This window comes from Heterobasidion irregulare (assembly GCF_000320585.1).
Source record: "Heterobasidion irregulare TC 32-1 unplaced genomic scaffold scaffold_14, whole genome shotgun sequence".
In the NCBI taxonomy this organism is placed as follows: domain Eukaryota; kingdom Fungi; phylum Basidiomycota; class Agaricomycetes; order Russulales; family Bondarzewiaceae; genus Heterobasidion; species Heterobasidion irregulare.
In genome coordinates, this window is record NW_009258210.1 from 976,169 (window position 1) to 991,842 (window position 15,674).

Genomic DNA, 15,674 nt, shown 5'->3' on the forward strand with positions numbered 1-15,674 from the left:
GTTGAACATCCCATCGTCAAATACTCACGACTCAAACGTCATGGCCCCCGTTTGAGGGAATCGACAAGTCGCGGTACGCGTAGCGCTGGCGACGTCCAGCGCAGGAGATCAACGTCGACCAGATGAAAGATGTCGCCTGCGAGTTGGCCGCCCTCGCCTCAGGGACATCTTCCCGAGTCTGCGTCATCGATTGCCCTGATTGCTTCAACGTCGACGGCAGGCTTCGAATGCGCGGTCGCCTTGACAGGGTCAGGTGATCCTGGCGTCGCACCCGGATGCGATACCACGTTGGACTTCGTGGCTGCCGAACACGGAAGATGGCCGTGCTCCGTGTGGAATGCTGCGGTACAGATGAGGGGGGGGAGAGAATCGGTGACCTTGATCGTTGGCCACCATTGTCGTCCGGGTGCTGTTCATAGTCTTAACTGGGAACATGAATACCGGTAAGTGAGGCAACGATATCGTAGCAGGTGTGGAGTACGACGCATGCCTAGAATCACCTGATGAAACCTGACCTTGCATGAATCAAGGTCGAAACGACTGTGGATATGACGTTTGCTTGGCGTTTGTGGCCGATTTCCAGAGTCAGAGTACTCCACGGAAAGAATGAAACAACGGCCATGGCTGTGCCAAGCACGTATACGGGATTACTCTGCGAGATGGTAGCCGCGACAGAATCCAGCCGTGAGGAGACGATCAGAGACATTCTCGCGCCGAAATGACGCCATCATCGTGTCTCGACTGGGCGGCAAGTAAGGTGGCTCCTGACGGAGTAAACGTGGTCTGCGGAATGGAGGTGGCCTCGTGGAGGTGTCTACTAGTCGTCAGCAAGGTCCGGGCGTTCTTCGATGATAGAGTGGCTACAAGGGAAGCAGCGGGACTTGCAACGAGTTTGTTTACGAGAAGCGCCTCGTGGACGATAGGCACCTAAAGCAGGCAGGAGATCTTCAGCTTTACGAGACCTAAGTGTCCAGGAGTGGAAGAAGTAGAACAGGGTTTGTGCTCACAACGATATCGTACGTAGGAGATTGATGCACATCGCATGGAACGGTCCCGATCTACCAAAGCGTAAGTAGGAACAATCTTCCGGCCGGTGGAAGCCATGAGGACATTCGCGGCGGCAGTTCGATCACCGCCGCCCACTTCAAGTGTCTGACATGGAAGCAATGGGGACGCATCGGAGTCCGATGATGGACGACCTAGTGAATGGTCAACGTGGTATTGTTGCAAGGTGCTAAACTGAGCGCTCACCATTTTCGAAGCTTTTCTCCAAACCGTTAATCGGAATGCGTCGGTAGTCGGGAAATGCGGAATGGACCTTGTTCCGAAGCTCAAGTGCGTCTCATGGCTTCTATTAGCCTTCTTGCACACATCGCGAACGCGCTGCCCACGGAACAACAAGCCTACAAGTTTAGCTCGTCCATCATCGCTTCGGCCTTTGCCCACTCTTCTTGACACCCCTGAGCGCTCATCAGCCACTGGACACTTTCCCCCAGCTCCTGCCCGATCGTCTCTAACGGCATGCCCTCGAACCTGTCTAGTAGGAAACCATATGCCAACCCGTTACTCAACGACTGCGCCGCTACTCGCTGAGCCTGCGGCAGCCGGATCCTATCATAGATCTCAAGCACGTCCATCAAGTTGGAGGCTGTTGTGGCGCGGTGCGCAAGGAGGAGGCACAAAATATACGCGTCCTCGATCCCTTGACCAGCGCCGAGGCCCTGGTGCGGCGTCATGGCGTGTGCAGCGTCGCCCAAGAGCGCAACTTTGCCGGACACAAAGCGTGGGAGGGCGTTTACGACGTGGATGGCCCACCGAGAGGCGGTGTGGGCTGACCGTAGGAGGCTAACGAGATCTGGCTCCCAATCACGGAAGTTGTCGGACACCTCCTGCACAGGGACATCGAGGACCCATGGATCGGGAAGTGGACCATCATTGTCGGCGGAGACGTTATCATATGCGGTGATGTGGATGGCATCGCCGAGAGTGTTCGAGGTGACATGCCTGCCCTTACCACACCACTGAGGACGAAAGAGAGGGAGTTTAGCATACGGGTTGTGGTCGCGAATATGTGTGGTACTCACGATGGTCATGCCGGGGCTCTGAGAGAGCCTGAGAAGACGTTCTGAAGTATTCTTCTTTATGTCAGCCTGCATGCGGTATGCGAGCTGCCCGCTGAACCGTGGCTGGGCGTAAATCGGGAAATCCGCGAACATAGTCATGCGTACTCGCGAATGAATGCCGTCCGCGCCAACCAAGAGATCCGCCGTGGCTGTCGTTCCGTCGGCGAAGTGGAGTGTCACTGGGTCCTGCGGCTCGGTCGATGTGTAACAAACGAGCCGCTTTGAAGTGTGGATTGTGCAGATAGCAGAGTCGAGTTTGGTTTGAAGTATGTCCAGTAAAGCGACACGGGAGATGATCATGGGGCCCTGAGTTAGAGAGTAAAAGTCGTGGCCTCCCGAGGAAAGGTCGGATTTCCTAAGTGTGGGTCCGCGGACTGGCGAAATTGAAGTATTAGCCATGATGAATCCGATGATATTGTGTCAATTACCGCCGTTGTCCTTGGGCAGAGAGATGCCCCTCTCAAGGCAGTCATTCTCGATGTTCAAAAGGTCCTGGAGAACATCCCAGTACCTTTTCCATATCGCGATTCCAGCACCAATGGTTCGAATATCGGAGTTCGTTTCGTAAACGTCGACGGCGATGCTGCCATTAGTCAACTTTTTTGAAAGGAACGAGGCGAGGGTGAGACCACCAATACCGCCGCCGCTGTCGATGTCCCATCATGTCGACATCAAGGCTGAAAGTAAATAGATAACAATTCGCACCAGATGGCGACTTTGAGGAAGGGCTGCATAGTTTCAGCTCAAAGACGACGACCAGCTCAGGTCCGGCGACGACTTTTGTGTACCAACGGCAGCCCCTTTGGCAAGATGTGCTCCATTCCGGGCTGAAATTATACCCTTCTTTTACCTAATAATGTGCCAAATCGTTGGCTGTCGGAGCTTTTCGTCTTTTATACTCTTTTAAGGTAGGCCGCAAGCAAACACGACTACATTACGTGGCGTTACATTTACATGACATTGAGTGACCATGGAGTGACAAAAGACTTATTAAGTAGTTAATAAGTAGTATTTGTTGACAATAAGTGAGCTAGGGGATAGGAGAGACAGAAAGTGGGCGAGGAGTGGTATGTGTAATGAAAGTGATACTGCATAAGTATCTTACTTCATGTGATGTTCATCTAGCTGCTCCAAAATTGAGTCCGGAAGCCTGCGATGGCCGTGGTATCTTTTTGCTGCCCAAGATGCCAATAAACTTATGATTAAAAATATATATTCCACTTCCGGTCATAGCAACACTCAAAAACATTCAAAATGTATCTTCTCTTTAACCGAGTCCAAAATGGAAAAAGCGGCACGGAGCAAATGTCAATAAAACCGATACGAAGGATCGCTCCGTGCCCGATTTCTCAATTTTTTCTCGGTGAGTGAGAAGATAGCGTTTTCTTGCGAATGTAACGCCTTCCCCCGCCAAATGTGACATCTGAGCATCACGTGATGTAGTCGCGTTTGCTTGCGGCTTACCTTACGTTCAACCGTCAGCGTTCTCAACTTTCAACTCTTGCGACGACATTTTGACAACTACATCATTCAGCAGCTTAGATTGGCACAGGAGCAGATCCCACGCACGAGGTGGGCGCATCGCATCCTGTCACACGTACTTTACATTTTCTTCCCCTCAATGCACACAAGTTCATTTTGATTATCTCAGAACCTTCAATACACTGCTCGGAATCCCTAAATTGTGCATCTAATTACGCTCATCGTACCCATAATCGCGCAAGATCTGTTTCGTGCTGCTCAAATCCTGCCGATGACCATTACTGACACTGATCACATCCGCACTTGTCAGGAGTAGCCTGAATTTGCTAATCCAGCTGTCGGTCTTGGCTGACGTCTTGAAAGTGACGGTCATGAGCGGGACATGGTGCCTTTCGGAGACGGCAATCAGGCGCTGTACCACCTTGAGGTACTCGGGACTGTCGAAGGCCCCAGTTCGCTTCGACGGCAGGCCCAGGGAGACGCGCATATCACCAGGTCCGAGCATCAACGAGCTCACACCAGGCGTTAACGCAATAGCTTCCGCATTTTCAAGTCCGAGCTGTGTGTGCATGTCAGAGTCAGCGAACTTGGTAGGAGCAAGGTGCGTGTGTATGCCTACCTTGCTCTCGATCTGACAGATGACGGCGACATGCTCATCAGCCACGCGCTCGTGTGAAGACCCCTCCGGTGCCATGTCGCTCGCCCCAGCAATCAGCGCTGAAGGGGAGAGAGAACGCTCGCCGCCTGAGTACGCGTATTTTGTCTTTGAAACGGCAATGCGGGCCTGTTGCGGCGTATCAATGTGAGGAAATACGATTCCGGCAGCACCTAGATGGCATGAATGGTGTGTTGACGGTTTAGACTGAACACTGCTTACCGGCATCCAATGCATGAGTCAATAAATATGAATGCTCATTTGGTACGCGAACAATCGCACAGGTCCTACCTTCGCTGGCAAGATTCACGGTCTGCACGAGTCGAATCAGGTTCTCGGGGCCGATTGCTCTGGTCATCGAACGAATAAAACCTCAATGAAACAACACCGGGCAGTGGAACGTTGAACGTACGTGTGCAATGCATCTATCAACACGAAGTCAAACCCAAGCACAGCGACGGACCGGGCAACGACATGGTGAGGAAATGCCATGATAGATCCGAATAGGTGAGTCGGTCCTCGCGAGGAAGGGTCGAGAGTGTCTCGTATCGCTTTCGAAAGGTTCGAAGGTTGAAACAGCGAGCTGGCTCGGAGGTGTTGCATTCCTCTAGCGAAGGGTGGCAGGGCAGAATAAACGGGTCTGGCTCGATTCATGCTGCTTCGGCCTTTCGTACGGTGGGTTTGGCAAGAATGGAGGGTTTGAATGGGTCGTGAATACTGCGTAGCTCGAACGACTCAAAGATATCCCTGACGTTTAGACTCTATCTCCAAGTATAGCGAAGTCGCTCAATATCATGAAATTGATGCCTCTTCGAGTCACAGGGTATCATCTACTTCTATTATAGTCACTTCCATTTCCCTACAAGCGGCATGCGGCAGATGTATGTAAGTGCTCCGAGGCTTATGGGGTACAAGTGCCTTCGACCCTTAAAGAAGCTGATTATCCTGGCGAATACCATAGGTTGGTTACAAGCTCAAACCTGGCTCCTGGATTTGTACAAATCTTGAACAAGATGATTCCAACTCAGATCGGAATCGGAATTTGCAGGTCTATTTCGATAAAACCTAGGTCACTGAAACACTGTTGAACAGAACCAATAGTAGATAAGTAGTGGTCCTCTTGAGTCTATTTCGGTCATGGCCACTTTACTCTGTCCCCTGTACTCTGTGAAGCTTATACGAGGAGCAGCGGTGAAAGGGAAAACTATCTGTGTGGGGCGATGGCAAGTGCCCCAATTCCGACTGATGTCCAGTGTGCATCGGAAGGGTGGCTTACAGGTACGTTATCCCCGATTCTTCGTCGAGGTGTTGCGGTAGCGCTGAAGAACCTTCGGAACATAGGCATCGATGTTGCAGATTGAAAAGACGCATCAACGGAAGACCATTCCTCCAGCAAATACTTTGAAAACGGGGCATCACTTTGTGAATTGCACACGCCTAGCGGGACAAAGGGACTTGACTAACTTCGGCTATGATAACACCAATAGACTGACCATATGCTCACTATTCCTTGGATACTGGATGGAGGCTGGGGCACGCCAAAGATCCAACCATGTGCGTCGTATGCCTTTTCTTTTTCGGTATGACTGCATTGCCGATTCGGACGAGCGACCAGACGGTCCGCTAAGCTTTGAGCCCAGTTGCTCTGTGTTCCACTACGCCCACTGTCTTTTTGAGGGTTTAAAGGCATACAGACGTGCCGATGGACGAGTGACCATGTTTCGTCCTGGCATGCACATGACGCGAATGAACGCGAGTGCAGCGCGAATCACACTACCTGTCAGTACTCTATCATCAATCCGTCGTACTAATTAATCTTCTAACTTCTGGTATACCGACCCGACAAAATAGACATTCGACGGAGATGAACTCCTCAAACTTATCATGGAACTTGTCAGAATAGATCAGGCATGGATTCCTCAACCGACGGGGCAAGGTCTATATATTCGGCCCGTTCTCAGTACGTTGCGCTCCTCCGTTCGAACATGATCAAGCTTTGAGGAAAAAATCAACACTAGTTGGCACTCAGACCAAAATCGGGCCCTGGCCTCCTGATGCGGCACTTCTCTATGTCATGTGTAGTCCGGCGGGACCATACTCCTCGCACCCAGTGGCGCTACAAGCAACGACAGGATTCACGCGAGCTTCAGTTGGAGGTACTGTTCAACTCATACAGGCTCTGCTTCCTACTGATCGCTTTTCCTTTTACAGGCACTGGGGATTTCAAAGTCGGTGCCAACTACGCCTTGGGGCTCCTTCCCCAGAAGCAAGCCGCAAGCCTAGGGTACGATCAAATTTTATGGCTTCATGGGCCGGAGCACTATCTCACCGAGGTTCGATCCATGTCGGTGTCCTGTGATAATCAAGGGTTACTGAGCGAATTCAGTAGGCAGGAACAATGAATCTCTTTGTCGTCCTCAAGAACGCGACCGGTGCACTCGAGCTTGTGACACCACCACTGGATGGCATGATCCTTCCAGGTATCACTCGTGATTCTGTGCTCACGATAGCGCGCGAACATGTCTCGGGAGTGAGACCGCTCCCTAAGCTGCCCAGAAAACTCACTGTCACCGAACGTCCCATCACCATGAAGGAGTTTCAAAATGCGGCCGAGTCGGGTAGCCTTTTAGAGATGTTCGGAACCGGTATGCCTACTTTCGAAAACTTTCAGTGCGAGAGCCCAACTCACACATTCTTCGATACCAAGGCACCGCTGTTGTCGTGAGTCCTGTCAACAGGATCGGGTATATGGGAAAGGATATACATATCCCGGGGGAAGCTGACGGTATGGGGCCGGTATCGAGGCCGCTGTGGGGGGAGTTGATTGGAAGGCAGACAGGAGTGATGCCCTGTAAATGGAGCATTGAAGTGTCGACGTAATAATAGATGTGTGGCTCTCGATGGTCGAATTTTGTAGATGCTCTGCCTCCGTAGAGTTATTCATACCGCAGGGTTGCCTCGTGTAAATCAGCAGGTCCTTTCATTTCCCATATGACAGGGATCGTGTGACGAAGAGACCTACATGTTGTCAACAAGAAAAGGGCAAGAAGCACCGATAGGAACGAATGGTGAAGTAATGAGAACCCAACTGAATGAAAAAAGCGGTACTACTCATACTTGATCTCGAGGGAATATTGGTGATGACAAGAAAGCAAATCGGTTCAAATTGGCCTATGATGTCGTGCTTACGAGGTTACGAATCCTGCGAAACAGCCCGTCGGCGTCTTCACCATCCGCCCATGAATGGCTCGAGAAACAGCTCGGATTCAGGTACACGGCTACCTCTGTATTGTCTTTTCTCGGCGCCAATCCAATTCTAAAAGATATCAGATAGTCGAAGGTTTTGAGGCACTCTGACCACTCACTCTGCCACAAAAGCCGTAGGGTCGGCATGATCTGCGAACGCCCTTGTGATACACAGTTATGTTAGTGCGCGGCAAGACAGAGAGAGCGAACATGCTTACTGTAGCAGTGGCGCCCCATCTAAGATGCGACAGTGATCGAGCAACTGACGGGCAATGAACGAATCTCGTCTAGGGATTTCGCCACACATGATGTACAGCTTGCTCGACAAACCGATAGCCTCGTTGGCCGTGGCTGCCCCAATCTCGTAGAAGAGGAGACAGTAAGCAGGTTTGTCGGAATCCGCGCCTCTTGGAGATGCTATCAGCGACCTCCACAGATCTCTGCAAGTGGAAATGAAGTGCTCTGGGAGGGTGACTTTGCCACCCAAGCTCAAATGAGATTCGAATGCATCGAAATCTGTGGATGCTGATAAGACGCATCGTGTATAGAATTTGACGCGCGGGAACGGATGTCGGGTGGCATCGACGGAAAGCATTCTAGGACGAAGTGTATCGGGATAGGATGCAATGTAGTCCCGTACCATGCGCCATGCATCCACGAACGCCGGCGACGCAAACACTGTATTGATGGCGCTGCTCGAGTGAAAAACATGATCCAGCATGGCGAGAATCTTAGAGGTCGTCTGGCAGGAGGGTAAAAGCCAGTAAAACTTGACCTTAGTATGGGAACCAACGAGGTCGAAACCGACGAATGTGGTTGAAGGCGAGCAGATGGGACAGGAACTCTGATGAAGGTCGAGTTCATAGTGCATAATCGTGGAGGTGATGTGAGTCCAGAGATCTGGAAAAACATCTATCCCATTGATGTCCAAAGCGATAACCCGGAGGGTCTCAATGGCCTTGAGTCCGTTTTCGAATGAGGTGGATCTATATGACCCGGGGAAAGCAGGGGCTATGTCCACAACATAGCGCACGATGGGCTTGCCTCGCTGATCGTGGTTCCTCCAGCAACAGCTGAGCTCAAACGGCGTGTAGTCGTTTGTCATAGACGACTTGTATCGTGGGCGATAAAGCCCGATTGGTGCGTTTGTGGAGGCGGAATCGTGTTCAGGCCCAAGACCTAGCCATGGCGCGACATGGTGGACAAAAAACTGGACATGCTGCTGGACTTGGTTGGAGGTATAATCACCGTGATACGTGAGCGCGCCTTGAAGGTATGGCGCGAGGATTCGAGACCACTGGAGGCCTGATCGCCAATCGTCCGCCCCCGGATGCTCTCTGGATGCATATGATGGATTGATCTGTGATATGGCCGATGCGTAACCTGCACATCGACGTGAAAACAAATGCTCACAATTCGATGGAGTTGATCATAATCATCGGGATTCATGTTCGGGGGGACGATTGGCGAGGGTCTGGAAAGAATGGCTAGTACTGTTCGGCAAAAACTAGCTCAAGCGCTCAAGAAGTATAAGAACTTACTTCACAAGACGTCAAAGTGTTCCATTTTCCTCCCTGTTGTCCTATTGGCGTTCATCCGACCGCGAAAACTGTATACATGATTTAAGAAGTGAAGGTTTGAATCATGGTTAGTTTGAACCTGCGTGTATTCCTCTTCGAAGCCATACCTCTGCTTGCACCACTATTCTGGCCGACCCTCGAGCACACCTCTCCAGATATTAGCGTCTCCATACCTCTGTCTCCTCCTTCCAATGCGCCGACACTCTCCAGATCCCTCCTCTCCTTCTCGATTGAGCAGGATCGTTGGGTTGATTGGATAGGACCGGGCTCAAGAAACGAATTCTTCTTCAATGTGCTGAGTAATCTGAAAGATCTGTCTGGAGAGGCGACGAGGTTGCGGATAGGAGCGGACTCGGAGGATGTGACGAACTTCAACTCCGCCGTGAAGGTGTCGCTTTTCGTTTGCTCGCCAGAATACAATGTCTGATCAGAACGAGTACCGTGCTTAGCTCTCGGACGCAATTTTTCCGCCTGCGACCGCAACAGACCCTTACCCGGAAGCTTTGAATGTGATCGTTGGAAATGGGTACTATCAACTTGCCTCTTTACTGCCTTCAGGCGAGCCTCCTGCCTTGCTATCCACGTTCTTCTGTCAGAATACAAGGATTTCAATAGGAACCAAGGTGATATGGGGAGTCAATTTAAAACAGCGTAACGTTACCGCTGCTTCGCTCCAGGCAAAGGCGATCGTGCAAGCATTCTCCTCGTCCGCTGTTCAAAATGCAGGGGTCATGTTGCAAGCAATTGAGATTGGGAACGAGCCGGACCGATATAAAAGGCCGGAGTGGACTGTCGAGGACTACGTCAAAAAGTACGTCTTAAAGTTAAGCTTCGAGTCGAGATCTTCCTATATGTGCTCACTAAGGGGTCGTTTGTAGATGGACTTTGTTTGCAACAAACGTATCAGCTACTATCGCTGCGGTGTCCAAGTCAAACGTACCTTTACTCGGGGCAGCTTTTTCACAGTCTACGCATAACACGACTGGCTTTTCTCCGCAAAGTATCTTCGAGCTGGGCATCCTCAATACAGAACCTGGATCTCAAATCTCATCGTAAGTAGCTCGCTCTCACATTTTGCACATCTGTCGATAATCGATACAATGGGTCTGGCTCTGACAGAATCTCTCAGCATCATTACATCTGCGCGTGCCCACAAGGTGTCCTCCAAGATGTGATGTCAAAGCCCGCTATCCGGGGCAATCTTTCTCAGTATTCCCCCGATATTGCAGCCGTACATGCCAAAGGCCTTACATACATCTTGGGCGAGACCAACAGCTATCCATATGCCGGGGCTCCCCACGTCAGCGATACTGCAGGTGCAGCGCTTTGGGCACTGGACTACACACTGTTTGCATCCCAGTTGGGGATCGAGAGGATTTATTTCCACGAGGGCATCGGATTTAAGCACAATTTTGTACGCCTTCCTCATTCCTCGATGCTTCCTGTATTAAGGGAATGACTGACTTCACACCCATATACTGCCCGCATCATTCCTCTTTGTATGTTCGCACGGACAGATACAACCGATGACCCTTCGTCGCTCCATCTATGACGGAAGCGCACTTCCCCAACCACTCGCACCACACATTCAACCTCAATATTATGCCGCAATCATAATCGCCGAAGCCATTGGCCCCTCGAACGCCACTCAAGCCATAGAGCTTGACATCAGCAACTCCCAAGTTTCTGGTTACGCGTTCTTCGATAACGGGCATCTCAAGCGCGCGGTTCTCATGAATCTGAATGTGTTTGTTGGGAATACAGCTAGGGGATCGGTGCACGTCGTTCCAAGTATTGTAGGGTATGGTTGGATGGCGCCGACGACAATGACGATCAAAAGGTTGACGATTCCGTGAGTCGAATCTCTCGACGTCTTTGCATGTGAAAGGTGATTCGCTTTTTTCATGATGGAAAATATCGACACAGGTTTGCAAACTCCACGTCAGGCGTGACCTGGGGCGGGCAAACGTACGAGACGTTTGATGGGAAGGTACAGAGGGATTTGGTCGTCCAGACTGTGCCGATTAGTCACGGTGTGGATATTCACGATACGGAAGCCATCATGCTCATTTTTTCATGAGGTTACAGTGTGGATCAGACTGTACGCAGATACGACTCACCAGTTGCCTCGTTTTTTTTTGTTCTCATGCTCGCCTACAGAGGAATGAATTGGATTGTTGCGTCATGGCTCAATGATACGAGTGCGAATACAAGTCATAGACGTCAACCAGCGTAGACCAAAGTCTCACTGTGGTCTGTATCTTAGAGTCAAACTTACATTGGCTCGGGCACATTATCCGTCAACGCCCTGGGTGATCCCAAATTTGGCGTCCCATCCGAGTGCCACCCAACGGCCTGGACCATTGTGTACCTGCACACAGTCAGCACCGAAGGTCTAGAATAGCACCGCGTATTGATGCAAAGCCCGGAAAGATGGTGGAAACGTACCGCGATCCATCACACAGTCCGGGCGAGGTCGACGACGCGTGGTACACGTTGTAAATCTCGTCTCCGCTAGGGCTCAGGAAGAAGCCGTTGTGGCCCGGCCTGGCACGCAGTCCAAGCGATTAGTCGATGCGCGCGACACGAGGAGGGGGTGGGGCAGCGTGGCTCGCTTACTCGTAGTTACTGTCGATGACGATCCAAACGCCGGTGATGAGTGTGCAGCGCCGCACGAAGGCCGCACGAAACAAGGAAGAGAATCGGGACGCACCCGTTCGCAGAGGTGAAGATGGGGCTGCTGTACTTCGTCCAGCTGCTCGCGCTCAGCGGGTCTGAGCCCGTGAGCTCCAGCCGACCTAGGGAGTACCCAGTCCCCGCGCAGTTGCTCGCCGAGTACGTCATGAACGTCCTCCCGCCGTGGTACAGCGGCGCTAAATGTAAATTACCAAGCGAAGGTCAGTATACGTGTCAAAGAGGGTGAAATGACGAAGAGAGATTCGAGTCACACACCCGGACCCTCGTTCACGTTCGCGCCCACCTGCTCCCACGCGTATGTCGGAGTCGAGATCTTGACTGTGTTTCCGAGCGTCGTGGCGCCGGTCATTTGTCTGCCATTAACACAAACAACACAAACAAATTCAGACTGGATGGAAAATCAGGAGTAGAGGCCCGGCAGTGAAAGACGCACGAGATCCACAAGCACTGGTTGTCCCCGTCCCAGCTCGAGTAAACGAAGTAGTTGGCGCTGCTCGTGACGAGGACGGTGCCATCGATGGCCCATGTATCGCGGTTTGGAATGACGAGACGGCCTGTCGAAACGAGCAGCATAAGCTTACACAACTGTGGGCTGTGCTAGGGATGGAACAAGGCGCACTGGCATACGACCAGGTGGAGTCCCAGATGATGTTCGAGCTGCCCTTGAGCACATGCGAGCGCTGGTTGTCGAACGTGTCCGATGTGCCGGCGGAATAGTAGCTTTTCCCCACAGTAGCAGCGTGTGTCGTAAGGATTCAACGAGAAGAAAGAAAGAGGGCGGACGCACATGTACCACGCGCCGTCCACGTAGTGAATCTCTGGCGCCCAGATATTGCAGCATCTGGACGCCGTGCTGTCCGTCCAGACAACTTTAGGGGTAGCCGTCTTTAGACCCGCGATCGTCTGAGAACATATCAGTTTCAGATGAGCCTCTTGAACAATATACTTCAAGAAAACAAGGAGTCAGTACAGTAGCTCGCGTGATCTGGATGTTGGTCCAAGTCGTAGTTGTCAAATCTATTTTAGCACGTCTCAGCGATACACAGGTATGGAATGATCAGCCGACCGACAATAGTAGCCTTCGTGGTAAACCTATTTCGAGATCGCTGTCACGATGAGTTGAACGAGCAGGGGTGAAACAAAGGCAGGCACCATGAACGGGTCACTCCCATCGGTCTGCTTGATTGGATTTTGGAAGGTCGCGGCGCGCGAAAGCAGCGTAGCGTTGTTCAACGCTACAGCAGGGGAGTCGGAGATTGGCACCACAGCCGCCCTTACCACAGCGGATGCGACGAGCAAGAAGGCCGGTAACAAAGGCTTCAGGTACCACATATCGAAAGTCAGAGGTCACCCAAACTGAAAGGGTATTCGAAACTGGGAGAGCGGTGCTTTAAGGCATTCCAAGTGGTAGTCGCGGTCCGTCCGTATAGAGAGCGGATAAATAAGCCGGGCCGTTCCTGGCGTAAAGGTACCTTGCCGCCGAGGACGAGATGAAAGCCTGCTCCACCTCCGTATGTGAGCACGAAAGTTGAGAGTCACGGGGATTTTGTTCGTAGATAGCAGGCGACGCAGTCAGGAAACGGAAGTAAGAATCCCATAGCACGCCGGGCGACGCCATCTGTGAAGGTTAACTGGGAAAGGTTGCGGACCAGATCTCAGGCTAAAGCTCGGAGCCAAAGGGTGAATAAGAAATATGCCAAGGTGTAGCCGCGGTCAGTTGATGCCCGTGACAGAGATCTAGGTCATAGCGCATGCCACCAGATCGCATGCTCCAGAAAAATCCCGCTCTCCGCGGCAAAGTTTAATCATGTTCAAGTGCCTCAAGGTAGAGTATCAGATGGTCCCAATCGCGAATAGCAAACTCGGCGACATGGTGCGTTGGCTAAGGCTGACTACCGCCTACCCGTTGGTCTGCATGAGCATCATCTGAGGGTAAGCTCGGTCTGGCTGAGCGCGGGGGCTGCCGCTCTTGGTCTTGCAAGTCTTACTTGTGATGCAGGGAGTATACTTGATTCAAGGCAGGCGCTGTAGAGAGCATAAAGCTCGGCGCGCTGGTCAGATGATAGATGAGATGACTTACCTGCATGCGGGCGCCGATTTCGTGACTGGATGCTTCATCATGCGATCCTCACCGATCTAGGTCTTGTTGAAATTAACGCTTCAAGCTTCACGGCCACCAAAGTCCTGAACATATCATACATCTTGAAGTAAGTGTCGTCAACCAAAATGGGAACTTCTGTCGGCCAAATCAGGGATCCAGGTTTCCTGATCGGGTTCATGGCGGAGATTGACTCGAGAGACAGGTGGATACCAGAAGATACCAGAACGAGAGCTGCAAGATCGTAGTTTTCGTGCCCTACTCGAGAGAATAGTCGCTGAAGGTCGTTGGACAAGTTGTGCGCTGGCGAGGAAGGCCAGATGTAGTCCGGGCCGCGTCGGGCTTTTAAGAGTTTTCGTTTCCTGACGTCACACAAAGGGTCCGCCAGGCTGTTGGCACGTAGATCGTCGTCTTTGCATTCGACCTCGATTATTCGAGTGTAGGCTATCGAATAGCTGGTGCTGATCAGTACTGTGTCAATAAGCGTGAAAAACATGTTTCTGAACCATCCGATCAACGATCGCATCCTGATCTCAGACCGTCTCAGGCATCGTGTACTCGTATGCATCCCATTCGACTCGACGGTGGAATTTATCAGAGACATCCGAGCTCTTGTTCTGGACTGACAGCGTAGTCTACCTCAAAGGAAATGTGCCTCGCTGTGTCGCAAGATAGATCAACTCGAGGTCCTCTTTCACTTTTGCCACATACATGTAATCAGGGTTCATGTGGCCATATTGTTCGCATGACGCCATGCGTATCAACGGCACAAATTGTGACACACCAACTCTTTCGATCTTCCCTCAACGACGAACATGGTGATTTATGTGGCGCTTTACCGAGATGATGACCGACCAGTCTCAGCTGAGCACTGATCTCTCTTTACCATCCGAGATCTTGAATATTCTGCTCGTCAGCGACCCAATGGGTCTGTCTTCTGCAACAATCGTGGGCTCAGTGCTCAAGGGGTGAGTGTTGTACGATCATCCGGGACTGTCTCCTTCAAGCGCTGATGTGCGAGAATTCTCGCTTCCGACCAGTCTGGAAGCCTGGCACTCTCCGAGGACATTCTCGCTGATCAAACCTGATTCACAGTCATCGGCGATGATGGTCTGTCAGTACAGTATATGTTTACTCATCTCGGCTAAACCTCAAGCAACTATCGCTTTGACTTTCCCCACTACCTCTTCTTGGTATGCGGTCCCAGCATCCTCAGGCTATGACTCGGTGCTTCAAACAAGCGACAGCTTACAAATATGTCTGCCCGAGTAACGAGCGGTTCCAAGTGCAGATACAAGGATGAGGCGGGAGTCCACTCTCAAAGCATGAATGGGTAGGAACTCGTTGCACAGATCTCCGAGTGCACGGCATGCCATTTACGTTCGCGAGCCAGATTCTCTAGCAAGCAGGTCGGCAGCGGAACGAATGGACTGTTGACAGCGCGCGGTCGCAGCAGACCAAATTGGGCGGTGTTGGCTGGGGATGCGACTCCGAGACGCGTAGGGCGACGCGGTCACCTGACGAGTTTATTGTGTACAGGGTTCCCACGCCTAGTTGCTGAGTTCAACCACGACGGAAAGCTCTCGTCGACGTCCGCGACGACCTCGACGACGCACGCGACGACCACGGCGTTTCTTTTTGTTTCTATCTTTTCTTCATTGATGGCCCCCTTACGCGACCGCGCTCTTTCAAACTCCCCAGACCCAGAATGGCCTCCGCAGCCCACCACTCCTCTCCGTATCGCCAAGCGCGACGCACCGCAGCGCCCGCACGCCTCGCAAGTCAGCAGGCGT

General features: G+C 51.8%; 8 protein-coding genes across 8 annotated transcripts; 2 read left to right on the forward strand and 6 right to left on the reverse strand.

The window, feature by feature from the left end:
• Positions 1 to 31: 31 nt before the first annotated feature.
• On the reverse strand, positions 32 to 187 carry HETIRDRAFT_127042 (uncharacterized protein; the record flags this gene model as incomplete). The annotated part of the gene is made up of 1 exon (XM_009555141.1): positions 32 to 187. The coding sequence occupies one exon, from the start codon at positions 185 to 187 to the stop codon at positions 32 to 34; it is 156 nt and encodes a 51-aa protein (XP_009553436.1).
• A 1,216-nt stretch (positions 188 to 1,403) lies between these two features.
• Positions 1,404 to 2,857, reverse strand: HETIRDRAFT_456460 (uncharacterized protein; the record flags this gene model as incomplete). Its single annotated transcript, XM_009555142.1, has 4 exons — positions 1,404 to 2,021; positions 2,085 to 2,497; positions 2,552 to 2,769; positions 2,829 to 2,857. 4 exons carry the CDS (start codon positions 2,855 to 2,857, stop codon positions 1,404 to 1,406), a joined length of 1,278 nt encoding a protein of 425 aa, XP_009553437.1.
• Positions 2,858 to 3,813: 956 nt separating this feature from the next.
• HETIRDRAFT_332496 (uncharacterized protein) lies at positions 3,814 to 4,863 on the reverse strand (the record flags this gene model as incomplete). Its single annotated transcript, XM_009555143.1, has 4 exons — positions 3,814 to 4,164; positions 4,225 to 4,433; positions 4,483 to 4,610; positions 4,673 to 4,863. The coding sequence occupies 4 exons, from the start codon at positions 4,861 to 4,863 to the stop codon at positions 3,814 to 3,816; spliced, it is 879 nt and encodes a 292-aa protein (XP_009553438.1).
• Positions 4,864 to 5,607: 744 nt separating this feature from the next.
• HETIRDRAFT_127040 (uncharacterized protein) lies at positions 5,608 to 7,140 on the forward strand (the record flags this gene model as incomplete). The annotated part of the gene is made up of 8 exons (XM_009555144.1): positions 5,608 to 5,682; positions 5,748 to 5,814; positions 5,876 to 6,039; positions 6,112 to 6,220; positions 6,279 to 6,416; positions 6,472 to 6,593; positions 6,650 to 6,905; positions 6,968 to 7,140. 8 exons carry the CDS (start codon positions 5,608 to 5,610, stop codon positions 7,138 to 7,140), a joined length of 1,104 nt encoding a protein of 367 aa, XP_009553439.1.
• Positions 7,141 to 7,431: 291 nt separating this feature from the next.
• Positions 7,432 to 8,955, reverse strand: ppt4 (putative secondary metabolite prenyltransferase; the record flags this gene model as incomplete). The annotated part of the gene is made up of 4 exons (XM_009555145.1): positions 7,432 to 7,576; positions 7,626 to 7,667; positions 7,725 to 8,866; positions 8,920 to 8,955. 4 exons carry the CDS (start codon positions 8,953 to 8,955, stop codon positions 7,432 to 7,434), a joined length of 1,365 nt encoding a protein of 454 aa, XP_009553440.1.
• Positions 8,956 to 9,150: 195 nt separating this feature from the next.
• Positions 9,151 to 11,166, forward strand: HETIRDRAFT_57301 (glycoside hydrolase family 79 protein; the record flags this gene model as incomplete). Its single annotated transcript, XM_009554768.1, has 7 exons — positions 9,151 to 9,474; positions 9,536 to 9,677; positions 9,783 to 9,897; positions 9,965 to 10,138; positions 10,206 to 10,500; positions 10,604 to 10,938; positions 11,013 to 11,166. The coding sequence occupies 7 exons, from the start codon at positions 9,151 to 9,153 to the stop codon at positions 11,164 to 11,166; spliced, it is 1,539 nt and encodes a 512-aa protein (XP_009553063.1).
• Positions 11,167 to 11,245: 79 nt separating this feature from the next.
• HETIRDRAFT_67956 (glycoside hydrolase family 43 protein) lies at positions 11,246 to 13,115 on the reverse strand (the record flags this gene model as incomplete). The annotated part of the gene is made up of 11 exons (XM_009554779.1): positions 11,246 to 11,457; positions 11,535 to 11,633; positions 11,706 to 11,714; positions 11,800 to 11,959; positions 12,039 to 12,136; positions 12,217 to 12,337; positions 12,403 to 12,503; positions 12,571 to 12,686; positions 12,754 to 12,800; positions 12,854 to 12,875; positions 12,936 to 13,115. The coding sequence occupies 11 exons, from the start codon at positions 13,113 to 13,115 to the stop codon at positions 11,361 to 11,363; spliced, it is 1,050 nt and encodes a 349-aa protein (XP_009553074.1). The 3' UTR covers positions 11,246 to 11,360.
• Positions 13,116 to 13,900: 785 nt separating this feature from the next.
• On the reverse strand, positions 13,901 to 14,485 carry HETIRDRAFT_164819 (uncharacterized protein; the record flags this gene model as incomplete). The annotated part of the gene is made up of 1 exon (XM_009555146.1): positions 13,901 to 14,485. The coding sequence occupies one exon, from the start codon at positions 14,483 to 14,485 to the stop codon at positions 13,901 to 13,903; it is 585 nt and encodes a 194-aa protein (XP_009553441.1).
• Positions 14,486 to 15,674: the final 1,189 nt, after the last annotated feature.